Source organism: Bos grunniens, chromosome 11 (genome assembly GCF_055505025.1).
Source record: "Bos grunniens cultivar Pamir isolate PY7600 chromosome 11, Bosgru_T2T1.0, whole genome shotgun sequence".
Lineage (NCBI taxonomy): Eukaryota > Metazoa > Chordata > Mammalia > Artiodactyla > Bovidae > Bos > Bos grunniens.
Genome location: NC_141175.1, coordinates 105,902,526 through 105,920,097, shown reverse-complemented (window position 1 = coordinate 105,920,097; position 17,572 = coordinate 105,902,526). Strand labels below are relative to the sequence as shown.

At 43.1% G+C, this 17,572-nt stretch overlaps 1 protein-coding gene across 4 annotated transcripts in view; it reads left to right on the top strand.

Annotated features, from left to right (window-relative positions):
• BUB1 (BUB1 mitotic checkpoint serine/threonine kinase) overlaps positions 1-17,572 on the top strand; it is a 33,099-nt gene that overhangs the window by 2,381 nt on the left and 13,146 nt on the right. For 2 of the 4 annotated variants that reach the window (XM_086328290.1, XM_086328288.1), the window contains exons 2-16: positions 1,146-1,205; positions 1,288-1,426; positions 2,505-2,701; positions 3,646-3,689; positions 4,352-4,452; positions 5,882-5,925; positions 6,026-6,210; positions 7,414-7,565; positions 9,780-10,036; positions 12,032-12,090; positions 13,536-13,664; positions 13,763-13,867; positions 14,583-14,682; positions 15,570-15,651; positions 16,280-16,454. In XM_086328290.1, the coding sequence (XP_086184416.1) occupies positions 1,146-1,205; positions 1,288-1,426; positions 2,505-2,701; positions 3,646-3,689; positions 4,352-4,452; positions 5,882-5,925; positions 6,026-6,210; positions 7,414-7,565; positions 9,780-10,036; positions 12,032-12,090; positions 13,536-13,664; positions 13,763-13,867; positions 14,583-14,682; positions 15,570-15,651; positions 16,280-16,454 (1,829 nt within the window). Of the gene's footprint in view, positions 1-1,145; positions 1,206-1,287; positions 1,427-2,504; positions 2,702-3,645; positions 3,690-4,351; positions 4,453-5,881; positions 5,935-6,025; positions 6,211-7,413; positions 7,566-9,779; positions 10,037-12,031; positions 12,091-13,535; positions 13,665-13,762; positions 13,868-14,582; positions 14,683-15,569; positions 15,652-16,279; positions 16,455-17,572 lie in introns of all 4 variants that reach the window. The other 2 variants (XM_086328289.1, XM_086328287.1) reach the window with 1 other exon arrangement.

The following is a 17,572-nucleotide window of genomic DNA, read 5'->3' as shown; positions in this document are numbered from 1 at the left end:
CCATACTGGCTGGGACTCTGCAATAGCTCCGTAACCGTTCTCATCCCCCACCCACTTCGTCACTTAGAGACAGTTTTAAAATACACATTAGATCTCGTCACCCCTCACCTTTCTCCTAACTTAGCTGCTTGGATCTGGCCCTGTCAAACGTTACCCTCTCAGAGAGGCAGGCTTTCCCTGACCGCCCTACCTGAAAACAGTAACCCCCGTCGCACTCTTAGCCCTTCTGTCCTTTGGGTTTTTGTGTTTGTTGTCCCCCTCTGTGTTCTTATTTTACAGATTTCTTTTTGTTGGTTTCTTTATCCTGCTAGCACCTGGGGCCTCTTGGAGAACTTTCTTGGCTTGGCTGGTTTATTTTTTAAGCTGTGGCTGAGTATGCAGAAGTAGGGGCAAGTTCTCAGGGAGCTACAGCCACTGACTTCTGAGCATTGTCATCGGGTGGCCTCCCTCGGGAGCCTGGTGTCCCATTGAGGCCCAGAAAGCAAACTGTGTCCTAGAAGTCCCGATTTGTTAGACCCTGGGCTGTCACGCGCTTCCCTGTTGACTCAGACAGTAAAAAAATCTGCTTACAATACAGGAGACCCAGGTTTGATCCATGGGTTGGGATGATCCCCTGGAGAAGGGAATGGCAACCCACTGCAGTATTCTTGCCTGGAGAACCCCATGGACAAAGAAGGCTGGCGGGCTACAGTCTATGGGGTTGCAAAGAGTCAGACATAACTGGGTGAATAGCCGTGGGCTGTCATGCACCTTTCAAGAGCTCTCTTCACATCTCCAGCTGAGTTCCTAAGCAGCAAGGCGAGGGGTCTGGGTCAACGCCACACCTGGGTCCCAACATTAGAAGGAGGAGCAGCAAAGTTCTGGTGCCCCTCATGGTGGCTGTGACATTGGAACTGGAGACCTTTTATTAATAGCTGCTTCCTGTAGAGCCACCTCAGGGGCCTTGCGTCTTGCTTTCTTCTGGAAACAACGCTGCTTTTGAGTTTCTGACTTCTGAGTGAATACTGTTTTCATTTTTATTATAGCATTTGAATTGATGTCTAAGATTTCTATTTTAAGGTATGTTCATGATAAATATGAAATATAACTTTTGCTTTTAGGAAGTATTCCTAATAATCCCATGTACCTATTTTTCTTCATTCTAGAATGTTTGAAGCCCATATGCAGAGCTACAAGGGCGATGACCCACTTGGTGAATGGGAAAGGTTAGCATTTCATTTATTTTTTTTTTCTATAAACAAACTGTATGCGGCCCTGAAAAATTAACACTGTCGATATTTTTTCTAGTTACATGCAATGGGTAGAAGAGAATTTTCCTGAGAATAAAGAATACTTAACAACTTTATTAGAGCATCTAATGAAGGAATTTTTAGATAAGAAGAGATATCACAATGACCCAAGGTTCATCAATTATTGTCTACAATTTGTAAGTATACTTTCAGAGGTATAATCACATCCCTCGTCATGTTGTACTTTTGCTTTTTACCCCAGATTTTAGGATCAGTTTTTGGGTATTTTTTATTTGATTCCTTATGTTTCTAAGTCATAACTTTTTTTTTTTTTTTTTTAAGTTGTGTGGCCAGAGACTTGTATTTTACAATCTTTTGGCTTCTGTCTTATGGAATCAGTGATTGAATTTTAAAATCCTCCTTCTCTGTAAAGCCTGTAATGTGACAACAGAAGGTAGAAACCAGGCTTCCCTGGTGGCTCAGGTGGTATAGAATCTGCCTGCAATGCAGCAGACCTGCGTTCGACCCCTGGGTCATGAAGATCTCCTGGAGAAGGAAATGGCCACCCACTCCAGTATTCTTGCCTGGGGAATCCCATGGACAGAGGAGCCTAATGGGCTACAGTCCATGGGGTCACAAAGACTGACCCAAGTGAGCGACTAACACTTTCACTTTTCAAGGTAGAAACCTTGAAAAGAAGGTTTGTCAGCTGAGAAGTGTGTTCAGGAAAGAGTAGATAAACAGGCATTCCCTGGTGCTAAAGAGGGTTCCTCAAATAAATTAAATTCATTGTGAATAATTAAGAAAATATTAACTCTCAGAAATGAAATTTAGTGCTAAAAGGAGATAGCTGCCTCAGGTTAGTCTTTCAAAGGTTGGATCTGTTCAATCTTGAAATAAGGCTTGGGGCATGAGTTGTGGTCATAAAATCATGAATGGAATAGATAAAGTAAACAGGAATTTGTTATCTGTCTTTACTAAGTTTCAAAATGTGAGGATTAGACACACCCTGTGGAATTTGAATGAGTACAACTTTATATATTAATATTACGGCACAGAACCTACTGTCTTGGGAAATAGTGGGGGACGCTGAATGTCAAGGAGGGGGATGAGCTGACTTTGAGGCTTGCCATCGGAGGACCACACAGGCCTTCCCCTGCCAAGTACATCATGCTGCCTCCTTGAAGACGAACACTGAGTGTTGTTTGGACTAGGAGCCCCACTGCGCCTGGCAGGGGCCCTTCTCTCATGTCTGTCTGCTTTGGATTTCTGCAGGCCAAGTGCAACAGTGACCTTCACCAGTTTTTTGAGTTTCTGTACAACCACGGTATTGGAACCCAAGCAGCTCCTCTGTACGTAGCCTGGGCCGGGCATCTGGAAGCCCAGGGGGAGCGGCAGCACGCCAATGCCGTTTTTCGGAGAGGAATTCAGAACCAGGCCGAACCTAGAGAGCTGCTGCAACAACAGTACAGGTAGTTTGACAGTGAGACTCCACACAGTGATTCCTACCTTGAAACGTAGTGGTTTGCTCTTTAAAGATTTTTATTGTTATATTTGTACAGGGAAATGCTTCTCATTGGGGAAAATGTGGAATTAGTGTAAAGAAAAACTGTCCAGAAATATTACCATTAATATTTTTGAGCACTTCCTTCCAGTGTCTTTTCTGTGCCTGCGTGTGTGCCTTACTCTCTGTATAACAGTAGTAAACTGCACTGTGTGTCTGTTGTATATGCTGAGCTTTGTGCTGCTCTTAAGAAATTATGGACTTTTATACCACTTAGAAAGTGGTTGTGAAGTCTGTCCCAGAGCAGTGGCATAATTTCATTGTTCTAGAATGGAACATTTGTTTCCAACATTTTTTTTTTTCACAAAGATCAGCACACGCTTTGTGCTAAGTTACTTCAGTCTTGTCCGACTCTTTGTGACCCCATGGACTGTAGCCCACCGGGCTTCTCTGTCCAAGGGATTTTCCAGGCAAGAATACTGGAGTGGGTTGCCATTTTCTTCTTCAAGGGATCTTCTCGACCCGGGATCGAACCCAAGTCTGCTGCACTGCAGGTGGATTCTTTACTGCTGAGCCACCAGCAAAAGCCTACAATGTGTGCATGTTGTAACATGTGCATATTGATACCCACAGAGCAGGGTACATTTGTTATGTGAATTTATAAAATACTGACATCCATGAGGCAAAAGGAGGAATTTTTCTAATTAAGTGCATTAGGTGTGAAAATAAGCCCAGGTTTTTTTTTTTCTTAATTTTGAAGCAAATCTAAAATTCAACTTTGCAATCTGTTTTAACCTCAGTCTTTATTAGATCACAGTAAGCTGTCTATCCTGTTTAGTTTTCACTCTAATATAAATGCATATTAAACTGTGAATTGTAATCTATATTGATGCCTTTACTGTTGTCTTTTAGGATGTTTCAGACACGCCTCACTGAAACCCATTTGCCTACTCAAGGTAAAATAACACTTTCTAAAATATCCAAAGTATCAGTAACTTAGTCTCTGATTTGCACTGCCTTTTTCCCCTTAAAATCACATCCATCCAGTATTTATTGATTATATTATCTTAGGTAACGGGGAAGACCCTCTGATAATAATAATGCCTGCTTCATAGCCCTGCATAGCAGGGACTCTGTCTTAGCACTTTAAAAGAAAAACTCACCAAAAAAAAAAAAAAGCTTGGCAATTTCATTATAGTTTTAGGATTTTCAAAAAGTAAAAATTACCCCAAATTGAGTGACAATACTTATTCTGGAGTACATCTGTTCTGAATTAAATTAAATGTATTTAATGCAACTTTTAAAGAAATGGAGTTTCTTCTTTGTTTTTTAAGAAATAAAGATTACATTTCAGCAATAAGCACTACTTATCCTGTTTAAAATAGCTAGAGTTTACATTTCTTTCAGGGACTTCCTTGGGCATTTTGAATTGATTAGAAAATAGTTTCTACAACATTACTTTTATTTATAAGGTGTTTTAATTATGTTTTTGAGATAGTGTGAGTGAGTTCATTTTTCAGTGCTACTTATTGAAAGATCAGGGGAATGTATTTGTATTGTATTCATTTAATATGGTTTCACCCTTATTTCTTTTTCTTTCGTGCATTTCGTGTCATAGTAAGAACCTCAGAACCTCTGCATGATGCTCAGATTTTAAATCAAATGGTAACATCAAGCTCAAATCCAGGAAGTAACCCAGCCTGCATTTCTAAGAATCAGGTAATGACAGTTGTAGTTGCGTGGAAACCGGGAAGGGTGCTGAACGGCCAGCCCACCTGCCATTCGTGTCCCTCGGGCACCTCGTTCCTTTGACCTTGTCTCCCAGGACTGAGCTCCACGTCAGCCACCTGTGCTGTGGCGCCTTTCTGGGCCTGTCATCACCCACTGCCCACTTCCAGTGTTAAATGGAAAATCGCTCACTGTCTGACCGTAACTTCCTGTACTTGTCTGACCTGGTGACACCCCTGCATGACCTCCTGCCTTCGCCTGCCCCCCCAGCAGCCTTTGTCCTTCTTTGCTCTGCGGGTCTCCCTTCCCTGGCCCAGGAGTCTCTAGCTTAGGTCACACCCATCTGCAGACACCTGAGTCTACTTCAAATGCTCTGATCCTGGAACTGCCTCCTCAACCAGAGCTCTTCTCTTTCCTGGCAGTTATGCTTCCAGTTTCCCCGTTCACACTTTATGTTTTCCACATTGCCTGTGCTTCCTTTTCTATTCACTGATGCCAAATGATAATTTTTAACTTCTTTTTACTCTCCTCAAACTTGGGGCCTGACTATATCTAACCTCTTTGTCAGGAACTGGCACACTTACTTTCAATGAGACAGCAGAAGCGCTCAGATGACAGCTCCATGTCCTCCACCAACCAGTAAATAACTGGACCCTTGCTTGCCACGGCAGGGGCCAAGTGACTCATCTGCATGTACACGTTCTCTCCGTTCTCCCAGCATCTTTCCTCCTCAGGGTACCGGTGCTCTTTGAGTTTGCTATGGACCTGCTTTAAGCTGAATCCTATGGAAATGCCTCTGTTCCAGGTGCACATGTATTACGTTTCATTAATGTAACACATTCTTAGAAGGAGACTGTGAATTCCAACCTTGACAGATACTCACGCTGCCCCAGTTTACATCCTACTCATGCGTGCCATCTTGTTTGTTTCCTGTTGCCCCAGCTGTAGGCGTCTAGGCAGCAGAGGTGGATCTTGTTCACAGTCAGTGCTCAGGACCTGACATGACACAGATGAGATGTCCAGTAAATACTTGTCTAGTGACTGAATGCTAGCACTGTGGACTCCTGAGCAGAGAACAGTACCAGAAGAAAATGTTAAGAATTTTTTTCTAATGTAGCTATTTGGAATATTAATCTCATTACACTTATGCCCTGTGGCTCAGCCCCTAGACTGTGGGTCTTTCTTATTGGAAGAAGACCCACAGGTCCAAACACTTCTTATTGGACTTTAGTTGTAAAATCTGTCATAAAAGTGATCATGCAAACCAAGGCTTCAGCGATTAATCGTAACTTGAAAGAGCACACATAAATCTACTTGATGACTCAGAGACCCCTCAAGTGTTTCCATATTGCTTTCTGCAGTCGTCTGGATGACGGATTCTTCTCAGATAAGTGATTATTTGTGTTTCTTTCTGTCTTAGGGTCCACAACTTTCTGGAGCAACACCTGCAGCTGGTGATAAAGGGTCGGACACGCAAGTACAATCGGTGCCTTCATCTGACTGATTTTCCTCCCAGAGCCATTGCAGTACACTGTCATAACTGATGTGTTTTTCCCCATTTTAGGGAACAAAGGGTGATCACGATTTCCAAATCAGAATATTCTGCACACCCGTCTGTGGCAGACAAAGCTGATGTTCAGCAGGTTGTCATGTATTGCAAGGAGAAGCTTATTCGCGGAGAATCGGAGTTTTCCTTTGAAGAGCTGAGAGCCCAGAAATACAATCTACGGAGAAAGCATGAACAATGGGGTACTTGCAGTCTTAAATTTGAGACAGCCTAGGTCACTTAACATGATTCTCATCTCTGAGTAATTACATTTGTAGTAGATAATTCATTGTACTGAAAGAATCTCAAAAAAAAAAAATCTCTAGCTCATTCCATCAGAAGCCTAAAACCTTTGTTAAACACTAGTGTAGCATCTACGTTTGTCCAAAGCTTAAACTGATGTCTTGACAGCAAAGCTTAGAGCTGAAACAGCACTAAAGGAGATGTCCATGCCAACGCAGAGATACTTTTAAGCTTTCACATAACATCTGTATGGATTTGAGCTTCTGTATCTAGCAATTCTAAACCCCTGGGTCAGTTATTTATACTATAAAGGATTAATTAAGAACTAGAGTTGAGAAGAGATTTTTCAAAGTCTGCAGCTGTTATAAATAAGACGTTCAGGAGTCCTCTGATCAAAGTGCTGTGCTATTCACGGCTGTGCTGTACAGTGGGCCCTGACTCTGCAGGGAAGACTGGATGTTAGCAGCAGCGTTGGCTCTTCAGTTTACAGCACGTGTTTGCTGTAACAACATGGACCTCAGAGGAAAATGAACCTCTGTTCTCAAGACTTCGACACCATCTGACTATTTGTGCTGTGCCCCCTGTGTTGGCCAATTTTTGTTTATTCATTATTTCTCGTTTGGTTAACAACCGAGAGGACAGTCAGTGACACTCGGGGAGGACCCTTTCGTGCCTTGCACAGATGCTAAATCTGAGCTGGACAGTTTGATTGGTATGTGATGTGGTTATGTTAACCAGTTGCTGGTAATGGGACCGACAGCAGTGTCCTTGACATCCTGACCTTTCAGTGCACTTTACTCTTATTTCTTAGGAAGCACCGAGAAACTTCTATCTTTTAAAAACACTTCCATTTTCAAATGATTTGCACAGTCTTGGTTGTTGAAAGTGCTTGGTATCATACCATGCTATTACCAAATATTTTTGTTGCTTATCATGTACATTTTTATAACTTAGCACCCTGAACTTAAAAGTAACTGTGCTGAGGTTAGGTAAAAATTATAATTGAAAAGTAGTGTTTCAGTTCTAAAAACCTAATACTCTTGGAAAAAGACTAGTAAAAAATAGTTGCCATCTTAAAGATAACCTTTTGCTGATTTTGCACGATTCTTCTGTTGACCTGAGTTTAAATCTCACCTACAAACTATACTTTGTCTTTCCTAAAGTAAATGAAGAGAGGCATTATATGAAAAGGAAAGAAGCAAATGCTTTGGAAGAACAACTATTAAAACAGAAAATGGATGAGCTTCATAAGAAGTTGCACCAAGTGGTGGAGAAGTCGCAGGAGAACCTGCCCTCTTCCCAGGGGACATCTGAGGTGTGTGGGCTCCCCATCGCTTCCCACACCCACTGCAGTGATTTCTGTTGCTGTTTGTCCCTTCCATGCTCTATTTTTAGAGTTAATTCTGATGTCAGTTTAGTTACTAGCTTTCCGAATTATTCCCCCCTCCCCCCACCGAGAACTGGGGGGAAAGACCATCCGACACACTTCCAGCAAGGATGGAAGTCACGTTTAAAGAGCCAGGAGTCAGAGTGACACTGGGCTTCTCAGTACCAGCCCAGAGGACAGTCACAATGCAAGATGAGAAACGAGGTTACAGAACAGGGTGTGTAGTGTGTGTGTGTGTGTGTGTGTGTGTGTGTGTGTGTGTGTGTGTGTACATTAGTGTATATAGTCCTTTATCTGGTTTTCTTTTTTTTAGGGGAGGTACAATAACTGTTCGGAGAAGGCAATGGCACCCCACTCCAGTACTCTTGCCTGGAAAATCCCATGGACGGAGGAGCCTGGAAGGCTGCAGTCCATGGGGTCGATAAGAGTCAGACATGACTGAGTGACTTCACTTTCACTTTCATGCATTGGAGAAGGAAATGGCAAGCCACTCCAGTGTTCTTGCCTGGAGAATCCCAGGGACGGGAGCCTGGTGGGCTGCCATCTATGGGGTCGCACAGAGTCGGACACAACTGAAGCGACTTAGCAGCAGCAGTAGCACAATGACTGTTACAGAATGAAAATTCAAATATAATGATTAATTTGTATTGAGAAGCCAGCAACACCTGCAGGAATGGGTCTCAGAGCTTGCTTTTCCTATAGACCTACTGTGGCCACATTCCTGTTTTCAGCTCTACCTTCACTTCCATTCTGAGACACGTTCTGCGCTTCTCCGGAGATCACCGCCCTGACTGCTGTTTGAGGTGTTAGGATTCCTTTACTGTCATTTTAGTGAGGTTTTGGCAGGATGTGGATGATAAAACACATATTTAAGCCACTGTCTTTAACCAGAAACCTCTCTTAATGAACTTATTTCTGTATATGAGCAGTCTGAGGATGTATTTTCCAAACAGATCTCCAGTTGTCCCTGAGTCATTTATTCACCAGCTCAGCTTTTCCCAATTATGCTCAGTCACTTCAGTCGTGTCCAACTCCTTGCAACCCTATGGACTGTAGCCCACCAGACTCCTCTATCCATGGGATTTCCCAGGCAAGAATACTGGAATGGGTGGCCTTTCCCTTCTCCGAATGGAGATCTTCCCCACCCAGGCATCACACATGCATCTCCTGAATTGCAGATAGATTGTTTACCGCTGAGCCACCGGGGAAGCCCTTAAAATGTCTTTATCGTAGACTTGAGTTTTTAATGTATAAGAGACCATTTCTGAAATGAGCACCTCTGCTTTGGTCAGTAGGCTTCGTCTTGCTCGTTCCATGTTGTGTTTTCTGTAACTTTGTTGCGTGTTTTGATATCTGTGGGAAGGTCTGATGATTGTTTTTTAACATGTTTCTTCAGAAGTAAATATTATGATTATTTTTGCTCTTTACTAATTCAGTAGATAAGAAAATGGTATAGGTCATTTAAATTATCTCTTTTTTGATGACTACTGAGAATAAACTTTATATTTTGTCCATTTGTTTGTGAAATAACTGTTCTTGCCCTAGCTATTTAGTGTTTCCTGAACAATTTGTGAGAATACTTTTACATGCTGAGGAATTAATTCTTTGTCTTTTAACTTGGTAATATAAGAGTGTACATGTGCAGTCTAAGTACATATGAATAGAAAAGCAGAGATTTTAATTAAGTTAAAGGCCTGTGTCCATGTCCTTCCCATGATGAGCCATGCTTTTGTGGCAGTTAGTACAGTTAATATTCATGTTTCCTATTCATTGAGAAAATGGTCACCAAGGGTATTTTAATGGGAAGAACACCATTATGAGCATTTGGTGACATTGATTTGTTAGTATTTTCCCTAAGTAAAGAAAAATGTACCAGTTCTTAAATACTGATGCACGGTCACGGCTGCTATTTAGTGGTTAGAAATACGAAGCACCAGTTGAATCTGTGGTTAAGTAAGCTAGCGAAGCATCCAGCATGGGGTGTGGCCTTGTTGTTGTTGACTGTTCATTTCAAAATACCTAGGGAGCTAAGAGGCTGCCTCAGGAGGCAGGCGTCCACTGAAGACAGATGCCTGTCTTTGGAAAGCCGTAAGACCTAACTGGTAGCCTCGTGGCTTTTTGTCTGTTTGCTTACCGTGAAAGGTCAGTCCAGCATGTTTGGAGCCGCATACAGACTCCCAGCAGGAACTAAGAGCTCCGGGTCTTCCAGCCATCTCTCAGCAGACCTCGAAGAATGTGGACGAGAAACCCAGAGAGGCATCTTCTGTTCCTCGTATGGCGAATGCTGCCACCACTGCTTTGGTGTCCCCAGCCGCCAACCAGAGTGTAGCTTGCCCGGCTCCTTTGGCAGGCCAGCGCGTGACAGATGCCGTGTTTTCAGGGGGCAGCAGAGATGCCAGGTGAGCCAGAGGGGGCCCTAGAGACGGTGGCGGTGGCAATGGTGCGCGGTGGCTTCTTTGTGTGACCTGCAGTAGTGAGAGCAGCGTGCAATTGATGGGCGAGGCTTGTTCCTCAAAATAATTTTTAGATGGGCATGTAGTAGAAAAACCAAATTGCCAAAACATTAGCCCCAAATCATTCTACCTCACTTACTCTGTTTAAGAATATTTGTTCTACTTCATACTTCTCTCTTGAATTAAAAATTCTGATGCCCTGAAACTTAACAATCTTTCTGTAACTGAGGAATATGCAGCTGTTAAACTGAAATTGCCTCTGCTTACCAACTCTGACGGAACATAATGTAGGGGTTATTACAGTCCAGATAGTTCCTTGACTGTTGGATTCTTACTTGATAGTGTGTTCTCATATTCCTTCTGTCGTCCCCTGGGACAGTTTGGGATTAATACCCATTATGCAGTATACCAAAATCTGTCTCATACACTGCTGGGGAAGTTTCTCTCCCCAGTTCTGGGCAGTTTTCCTAGATGGCAGAGATGATAATTATTGTTGTATCACTTGTTCTGCTTATATTATCTTCAATCACTTTGGTGCTCTGTCTCTTTTTTGAAACATATAAAAAATTTTCTTGCTCTTCCAGGAAAAATGAAAGTGAGGCTCCCATCTTTCCCTTGGGCTAAAACCCTTAGCACAGATTATGGTTCTTAAGGACTGGTTCTCCTTGGTGTCTGAGGTTAACCTTACCAATGATTTCCCTTGGAAATAAGATTTTAAATGATCCTGCTTTTGCAGTCACCTTAGGATACTAATTCAGACCTGTGTCCTATATTGAACCATGTATGTAAAAAGTAAACTGCTGGGACCTCCCTGGCAGTCCAGTGGTTAGGACTGCCCTTCCAGTGCAGAGGGTGTGGGTTCTATCCCTGGTTTTGGAACTAAGATCCCGCAAGCCATGTGGTGTGGCCAAAAAAAATTTTTTAAGAAGAGAACTGCTGTGTGCGGGGTGTGACTTCATTAGCTCTTCATAGTTAATTCTCATGACCATAAGATAGTCACAACAGCAGTGACGGACCCTGTAGACATGCGCATCCAGCCATCCCTTACAAAAGGATGAGGCTCTTTAACCTAATGAGCAATCAGATCTCAGAAGCACTGCGGATTGACCCTGACCCTGGCCCAGGCAAGGGACCGAGTGGACCCCCTCACACTCTCAGTGGCCTGGACAACTGACTGTGGCAGAGAAAAGGCACCTTCCTCTGGTACTGCATATAAAACTCAGGTTTTTATAAAACTCACAAATCCAAAAATGGGGATTTGTGAAATTAAGGGTGCCTTGCGCTTTTTACTTCCCATCCTCACAGGGTTCATGAAGGGAATCAGTGTTAAAGAGACAGATGAAGTCCACTGTCCCCACTGGACTTAGACCAGACTGTGATGTAAGTGCCTCCGTAGCATTTTTTCCATTCTAGATAACTGTGAAGTCTAGAGCATAAGGCACTACAGCTCCACAGCAAAGGCACCAGCACTTTCCCGCATTGTAACTCAGAAGAGCCACGCTGGGCACCCAGACCCAGAGCTGCCGGTCAGCTCCTTTGCCTGTGTAACAAATGGCATCGTTTGAGTCAGGGAGACCCTTAACCTCCCTTCCACGTGTGCAAATGATTATCAGGTGTTCACGTCTATGATCGCTACGTAAAGCAAACATGAATACCTGGCCTTTATCTGTAATAATTACTGTCCTCAAAAGGACATGAAATAAAAAATAAAGTCGCTTACACTGTAGACCTAGGCAGTCCCATCTGTGGCCATGCCACGTGCCATGCAGGATCTTCTCCAGCCAGGGATGAAACCTGTGCCCCCTGCATTGGGAGTGTGGATTCTTAATCTCTGGGCTACCAGAGAAGTCCCCCATCTGTATTTTAAAAACAGGCTGGTAATCGCCAACATTTTTTTATTGTTCTTGAGAGTTAGTGTGTCTCAAGAGTTTTCTCTTCCAGGTGTGTGAACAAAAGTACTCACGAATTCAGGCCACAGAGTGGAGCAGAGTTAAAAGAAGGTAATGTTTAATTGTAATACACTTGTGTCTGATCTCTGCCCAGACTCATCCAAGTTACTCAGGGGTCTGTTAGCTGGCCACAGTTTATGGGGACTCTAGGCCCTAACGAACTTGGTTGTCAGCTCTCTCTTGCAGGGGTTAGATAAGCCCTGGGCCATTTCCAATAAAGGGGGAAATCTACTTGTTAGTCACAGATTATTAGTTAGAATCCTTTGGAAACTTGATTTGTGAAAACTTTCCTCTTAAATTTCCCAGCAGAGTACTCTAAAACAAGAGTCGTCTTTAATATGTTGTGAGGAAGCAACGGTGGTTAGTTGGAAGTGATGTATAATATTTCTGTTTTGTACTACTTCGTTAGAGGTACTTACATAAAAGTAAGTTTTATAAATAAAATAGGACATGGATTGGGCATTCACTTCCCACTCCCATGTACCATGACATTCTTTCCAATGACAGTTCAGTGGAAGCAGAGCTACTTGAAAAAGCAGGTGACACCTACATTGAACCAGGACCAAACTGAGCATGAGCGGATGCCAAGTGCTGTTCTGAGTGATTGCGGGTGCAGTCACAAACAGAAAGGGCAGAGATCCCCACCCGCTCGGAGGGGCAAAGGAAGTGTGGCTGTTAGGGAGGGGACTGAAACTTCAGAGGGACCCAGGAAAGATGCTCACAATGACAGTGCTGTTTGGGTAAAGACAGAGCCAGCTTGCAAAACCCGTTTCAGGCAGAGGTACCAGCAGGGCAGAGTCTTCGATGTCCCTCATGTGTTCTGAGCACAGCAGAGCAGCCAGTGGCCTCCGGGGGTGGGGGTGGTGAGGAAGATGAGGTCGGAGCTAGGAGGGCTCAGGCTGTGCAGGGCCGTACCTGGCCTCCAGCTGAGTGAGATGGAAAACCGGTCCTAAGATTTACAGCATAGCTACTATTTCTTGGGATAGAGTGGAACAGAGGGTGCTATTGATGACTAGGCTCATTTGATACGGTTTTAGACCAAGCCGCTTAATTAACTCTTTTGAGCTTTTATTTCCTTTTCTGTTAACAGATAATTCTTATTTTACCTACCTTGTGGGACTATTATAAAGATCAAATAAGAGACGTGATAGTACTAGAGTAATGGAAATTCCTAGAGAGAATTGGCTTCCCAGGTGGCTCAGTGGTAAAGAATCCACCTGCCAGTGCAGGAGACTCGGGTTCAAGCCCTGGGTTGGGAAGATCCCCTGGAGAGAGAAATGGCAACCCACTCCAGTACTCTTGGCTGGGAAATCCCACGGACAGAGGAGCCTGGCGGGCTACAGTCCATGGGGTCAGTGGACACGATCTAGTGACTAGACAACAAGTGAGAATTGGCACCAATAATAAAATGTATAGTAAGTTTCTTAAATTGTGTGTCTTCCGAATTATTCTGATTTCTCCACTGACATGGCATTTTGTCCCCATTTCTTTAAAAGGGTGTGAAACACAGAAGGTTGTTAACACGAGTTCCTTTCACACAACTCCAAACACATCTCTGGGACTGGTTCAGGCAACACCATCCAAAGCGCAGCCATCACCCACTGTGCACACGAAGGAGGCTCTCGGTACGTAAAGCCTGTTGTTTGAATATGTGACGTCTGACAGTGACTTAGTGAAAGCTCTTTTGCAATCATGTTTACAGTTATTCTTCTGTTCTTTTAAGGTTTCATCATGAATATGTTTCAGGCTCCTACACTTCCTGATATTTCTGATGACAAAGAGGAATGGCCATCTCTAAGTCAAAATGAGTTCGAAGCCCAGTTTCAAAGTAATAATAACAAATTATTTAATAGCTACTAGATGGATAACATAGCAGGTAGTTGCCCACGGAAAAAGCAAGGATTATGCAAGAAGTAGGCCTGCCCTTGGTTAGCTTGTCAGGTACGGGCATGTTGCGAAGTAAAAAATATAAGCGTTTTGCCACGTACTCAGTGTGTGTCATAGACTTGGTTTGTTTCTTTAAAAATAGTAAGTGCTAAAGAAAGGCAAAATAGGCCTTGGTAGGAGTGGCCAGGAAGGACTGAGTGGTTGAGGGGAACTTGAGCCTTGCCGGGCAGAGGGGTGTTCAGGGTGGAGTGTTGGGGACCAGGACTCGCCCCACCCCCCACCTCCTGTTTGTCTCAAGTCAGAGGACTTTTGCTGGAAGCCAGAGAGAGAGCACAGTGAAGACAGAGTTAAGAGCTTAATTGTAGAAAAAGACGTGGAGAGTTGTGTTCAGTGTCAGTGACCACAGCTGTGTGTTAGGAACATGGTGATCGCTGCATTAGATGTGGCAGGGGCTTGAGGCCTGGAAGCCCGGGTGCTAGCGCCTGTAACAGCAGTCAGTCCCTTCCTGTCAGCGCAGAGGGACTACCGCATGGCCTGGAGTTCCAAAGCTGACATCAGTTATTTATTCCATTTTCTTATTTGTAATTAAAGTTTCGACTAAAGGGTAGTGTTTTTGTCCTACAAAACAATTAACTACAGTTTTTGTACTCTTGCAGAAAATGCACCATCTTCTGGGGCTTGGGGAGTCAATAAGATCATCTCTTCTTTGTCATCTGCTTTTCCTGTATTTGAAGATGGAAACAAAGAAAATTATGGGTAAAGACATGTGTGGTTAAGATAACTCTGAGTGAAAACCATGTTGCCATAGTGACGGGTGGTGTAGGGTCCAGGTGGGGCTGTTGAGAGAAGACCACCTGCCAGTCAGACGGGCTGTGTTCAGCCCCAGCTCTGCCAGGGATGAGCCTTGTGACCACAGGACCAGGAGGCTGTGGCTGAAGTTCTTTCCACATTTACAGCGTTACAAGAAAGCAGTCCTCCCATGACAAAAGCATGTATTATGAAAGGAAACAGTATGGTTATAAAGCATAAGAGAGCCGAGGTATCCTACAGATTTGAAATTGTGTCAGTTGTAAATGAATTCATCAACACAGGTATCCATACATGTTCTGTATGTATTTGCAGGATTGATGAAGTACAAAGGGAAGTGGCTTACATTGGCTCACACTGCAGAGAACATTTGTTTTAAGGCTGAGCTGCATTACGATAGAGTAGGGTAGCACCAGGAAGTTTCACTGTTAATAATTTAAATCATGAAAGAGAGGTGTGAACTAAAGTGTCCTGGTGTGGAAGAGACGTGTATTCCGTAGCTGGACCACGCACTGGGGAGAGAAGCAGCATCTGGCGTCCACGCCACCCTGTTGGTCACAGCCCTCACTCTTTTGTCCTTAAAACTTAAACCTCAGTGCCATAGAAAGTTCCGTATTTTCCACCCTCACATAAATTAACTATAGATCTTTTTGTATATACCTACTCAGGTTAGTTCAACTTGCACTCAGATTTGCTATAAAGGTAAGAAATATGTATATAAATATTAACTAATTAAATAGGATAAGTGGAGAATGTTTTTAACACTGTGACTTAAGTGGTAGGATTTATTTCCTTAGGGTATTTTACTGTTTATAATTCTGTCAATTTTTCCTTAGATTACCACAGCTGAAAAATAAACCTGCAGGAGCCAGGACCTTTGGAGAACGTTCCGTGAGCAGGTTTCCTGCAAAACCAAATGTGAGTCTGTGTTTCATCCATGAAATGGTGGTGCAACCCTTTTCGCTTTCTTTTACCAAACAATTGTGCCACTCAAAGGAGATGGTGTATTTAAAAAGCAGTTCTGGAAAAACAGAATATTATGTGAAGATCATATTTTTAAAATATTATCCTATAATTATTTGCAGTCTGCACAACACATACTGACAGATGTGAAATTGAAAAATGAGTTTGATGTGATCCTTGCCCTCTGAGAGTCTTCCCTGGAGACAAGAGGAGCCACTGGGGGCATATATATTTTTCCCAGACCTAAGAATCTTGATAAAGGCTAAATGGGAACTCCGTAATATCTTTGTTATTCCTCTGTAAATCCAGATTTTTCAAATTTTTTTAAAAAATTGGTAAATAAACTATGGCTCTTGCATGTGATGCAATTCCACTGGCGTGTGTTAAAGATGAAGTGTCCCAGTTCCAGGGAGAAGAACCAGACCCATGATGTCCTTGGCTGCGTGTTAGCCGGGGGTTACATCCATTCCTTTGAAAAAATCAAAATTCCTGTTTTTTTTTTAATCTAAAGTATCGATGTGTTAAATTTCATCTGCAAAACAGGGAGCCTGCTGCCTGTTTTCCAGTTCATCTTTCGTTGTAGGAAGTGCCTCACACTGACGAGTTTCTGGATGATTCAACCGTGTGGGGTGTCCGCTGCAACAAAAGCCTGGCGCCCAGCCCCAAGAGCCCAGGAGACTTTAGGTCCGCCGCGCAGCTGGCGTCTACACCCTTCCACAGGCTTCCCGCGGACTGCGTGCACCCACCAGAAGATAAAGGTGTGCACTGTACTCTCCTGGTGTCTTATCTCCCGCCGACTGCAGCTCTACTACTACGATAGTCGTCTTCTTGAAAATTCTAATTGGGACACTGGAGAATCATAAAGAGGAAACTTAAAATCCATTCATTGTAGTATTACATAAATATAATGTCCTCATAAAGTCTGTGCCTTTTCAAATTCAATAGCTTCGGTTGTAAGTAGAACAGAAGAAAAGACTACAGAAGGGCAAATGTCCAACCCATCTGCACAGGACAGAGGTTTATTTCATGTTTTACAGTAAATAAAATAGCCAGGACAGACAGATTAAAGTACTTAAATGCTAAAATAGTGAACATTTTCTAATTTGATAAGAATAACTAATAGCAAGTTTTAATCCTTGATATGTATCTACAAATTTTATTACTTTAGAGATGTAGCAAATACTATACTCAGAAAATCATATTTAAAACTTTTTTTAGTGGTGTGATAAAACTCACAGATAGTCCTATTTTCCCCAAACATAACACTCTCATATCAAAGATCTTTATACACTTGAAATGAAGCTTAATAAATGATATAGTTATTGAATACAGATAATTATTACCTTTTAAATACCAAACCTGCAAAATCATACAGGCATACCTTATTTTTGGCACAGTGGTAAAGAACCCACCTGCCAATGCAGGAGACTCAGGAAGATGCAGGTTCAACCTCTGGGTGGGGAAGACCCCCTGGAGAAGGACCTGGCAACCCACCCCAGTATTCTTGCCTGGAGAATCCCATGGACAGAGGGCCCTGGCGGGCTACAGGCCACGGGGTCACAGAGTCAGAGACGACTGAGCGACTAATCACTGTACCTCGCTCTATGGCACTTCACTTGGTTGCTTGCGCAGAAACTGGGTTTTTTACAAATTGAAGATTGGTGGCAACCACCTGTCAAGCAAGCTTACTGGCGAGACTTTTCCAGCAGTGTTTACTCACTTCATGTCTGACATTTGGTCATTCTTGCAGTATTCCCACCTTTTTCATTACTGTTACATTTGTTATGGTGACCTGTGATGGGTAACCTTTGGTGTTACTATAACTGTCTTTGGGTGCCACAGACCTCACCCATTGGAGATAGTAAACTTAATGGAT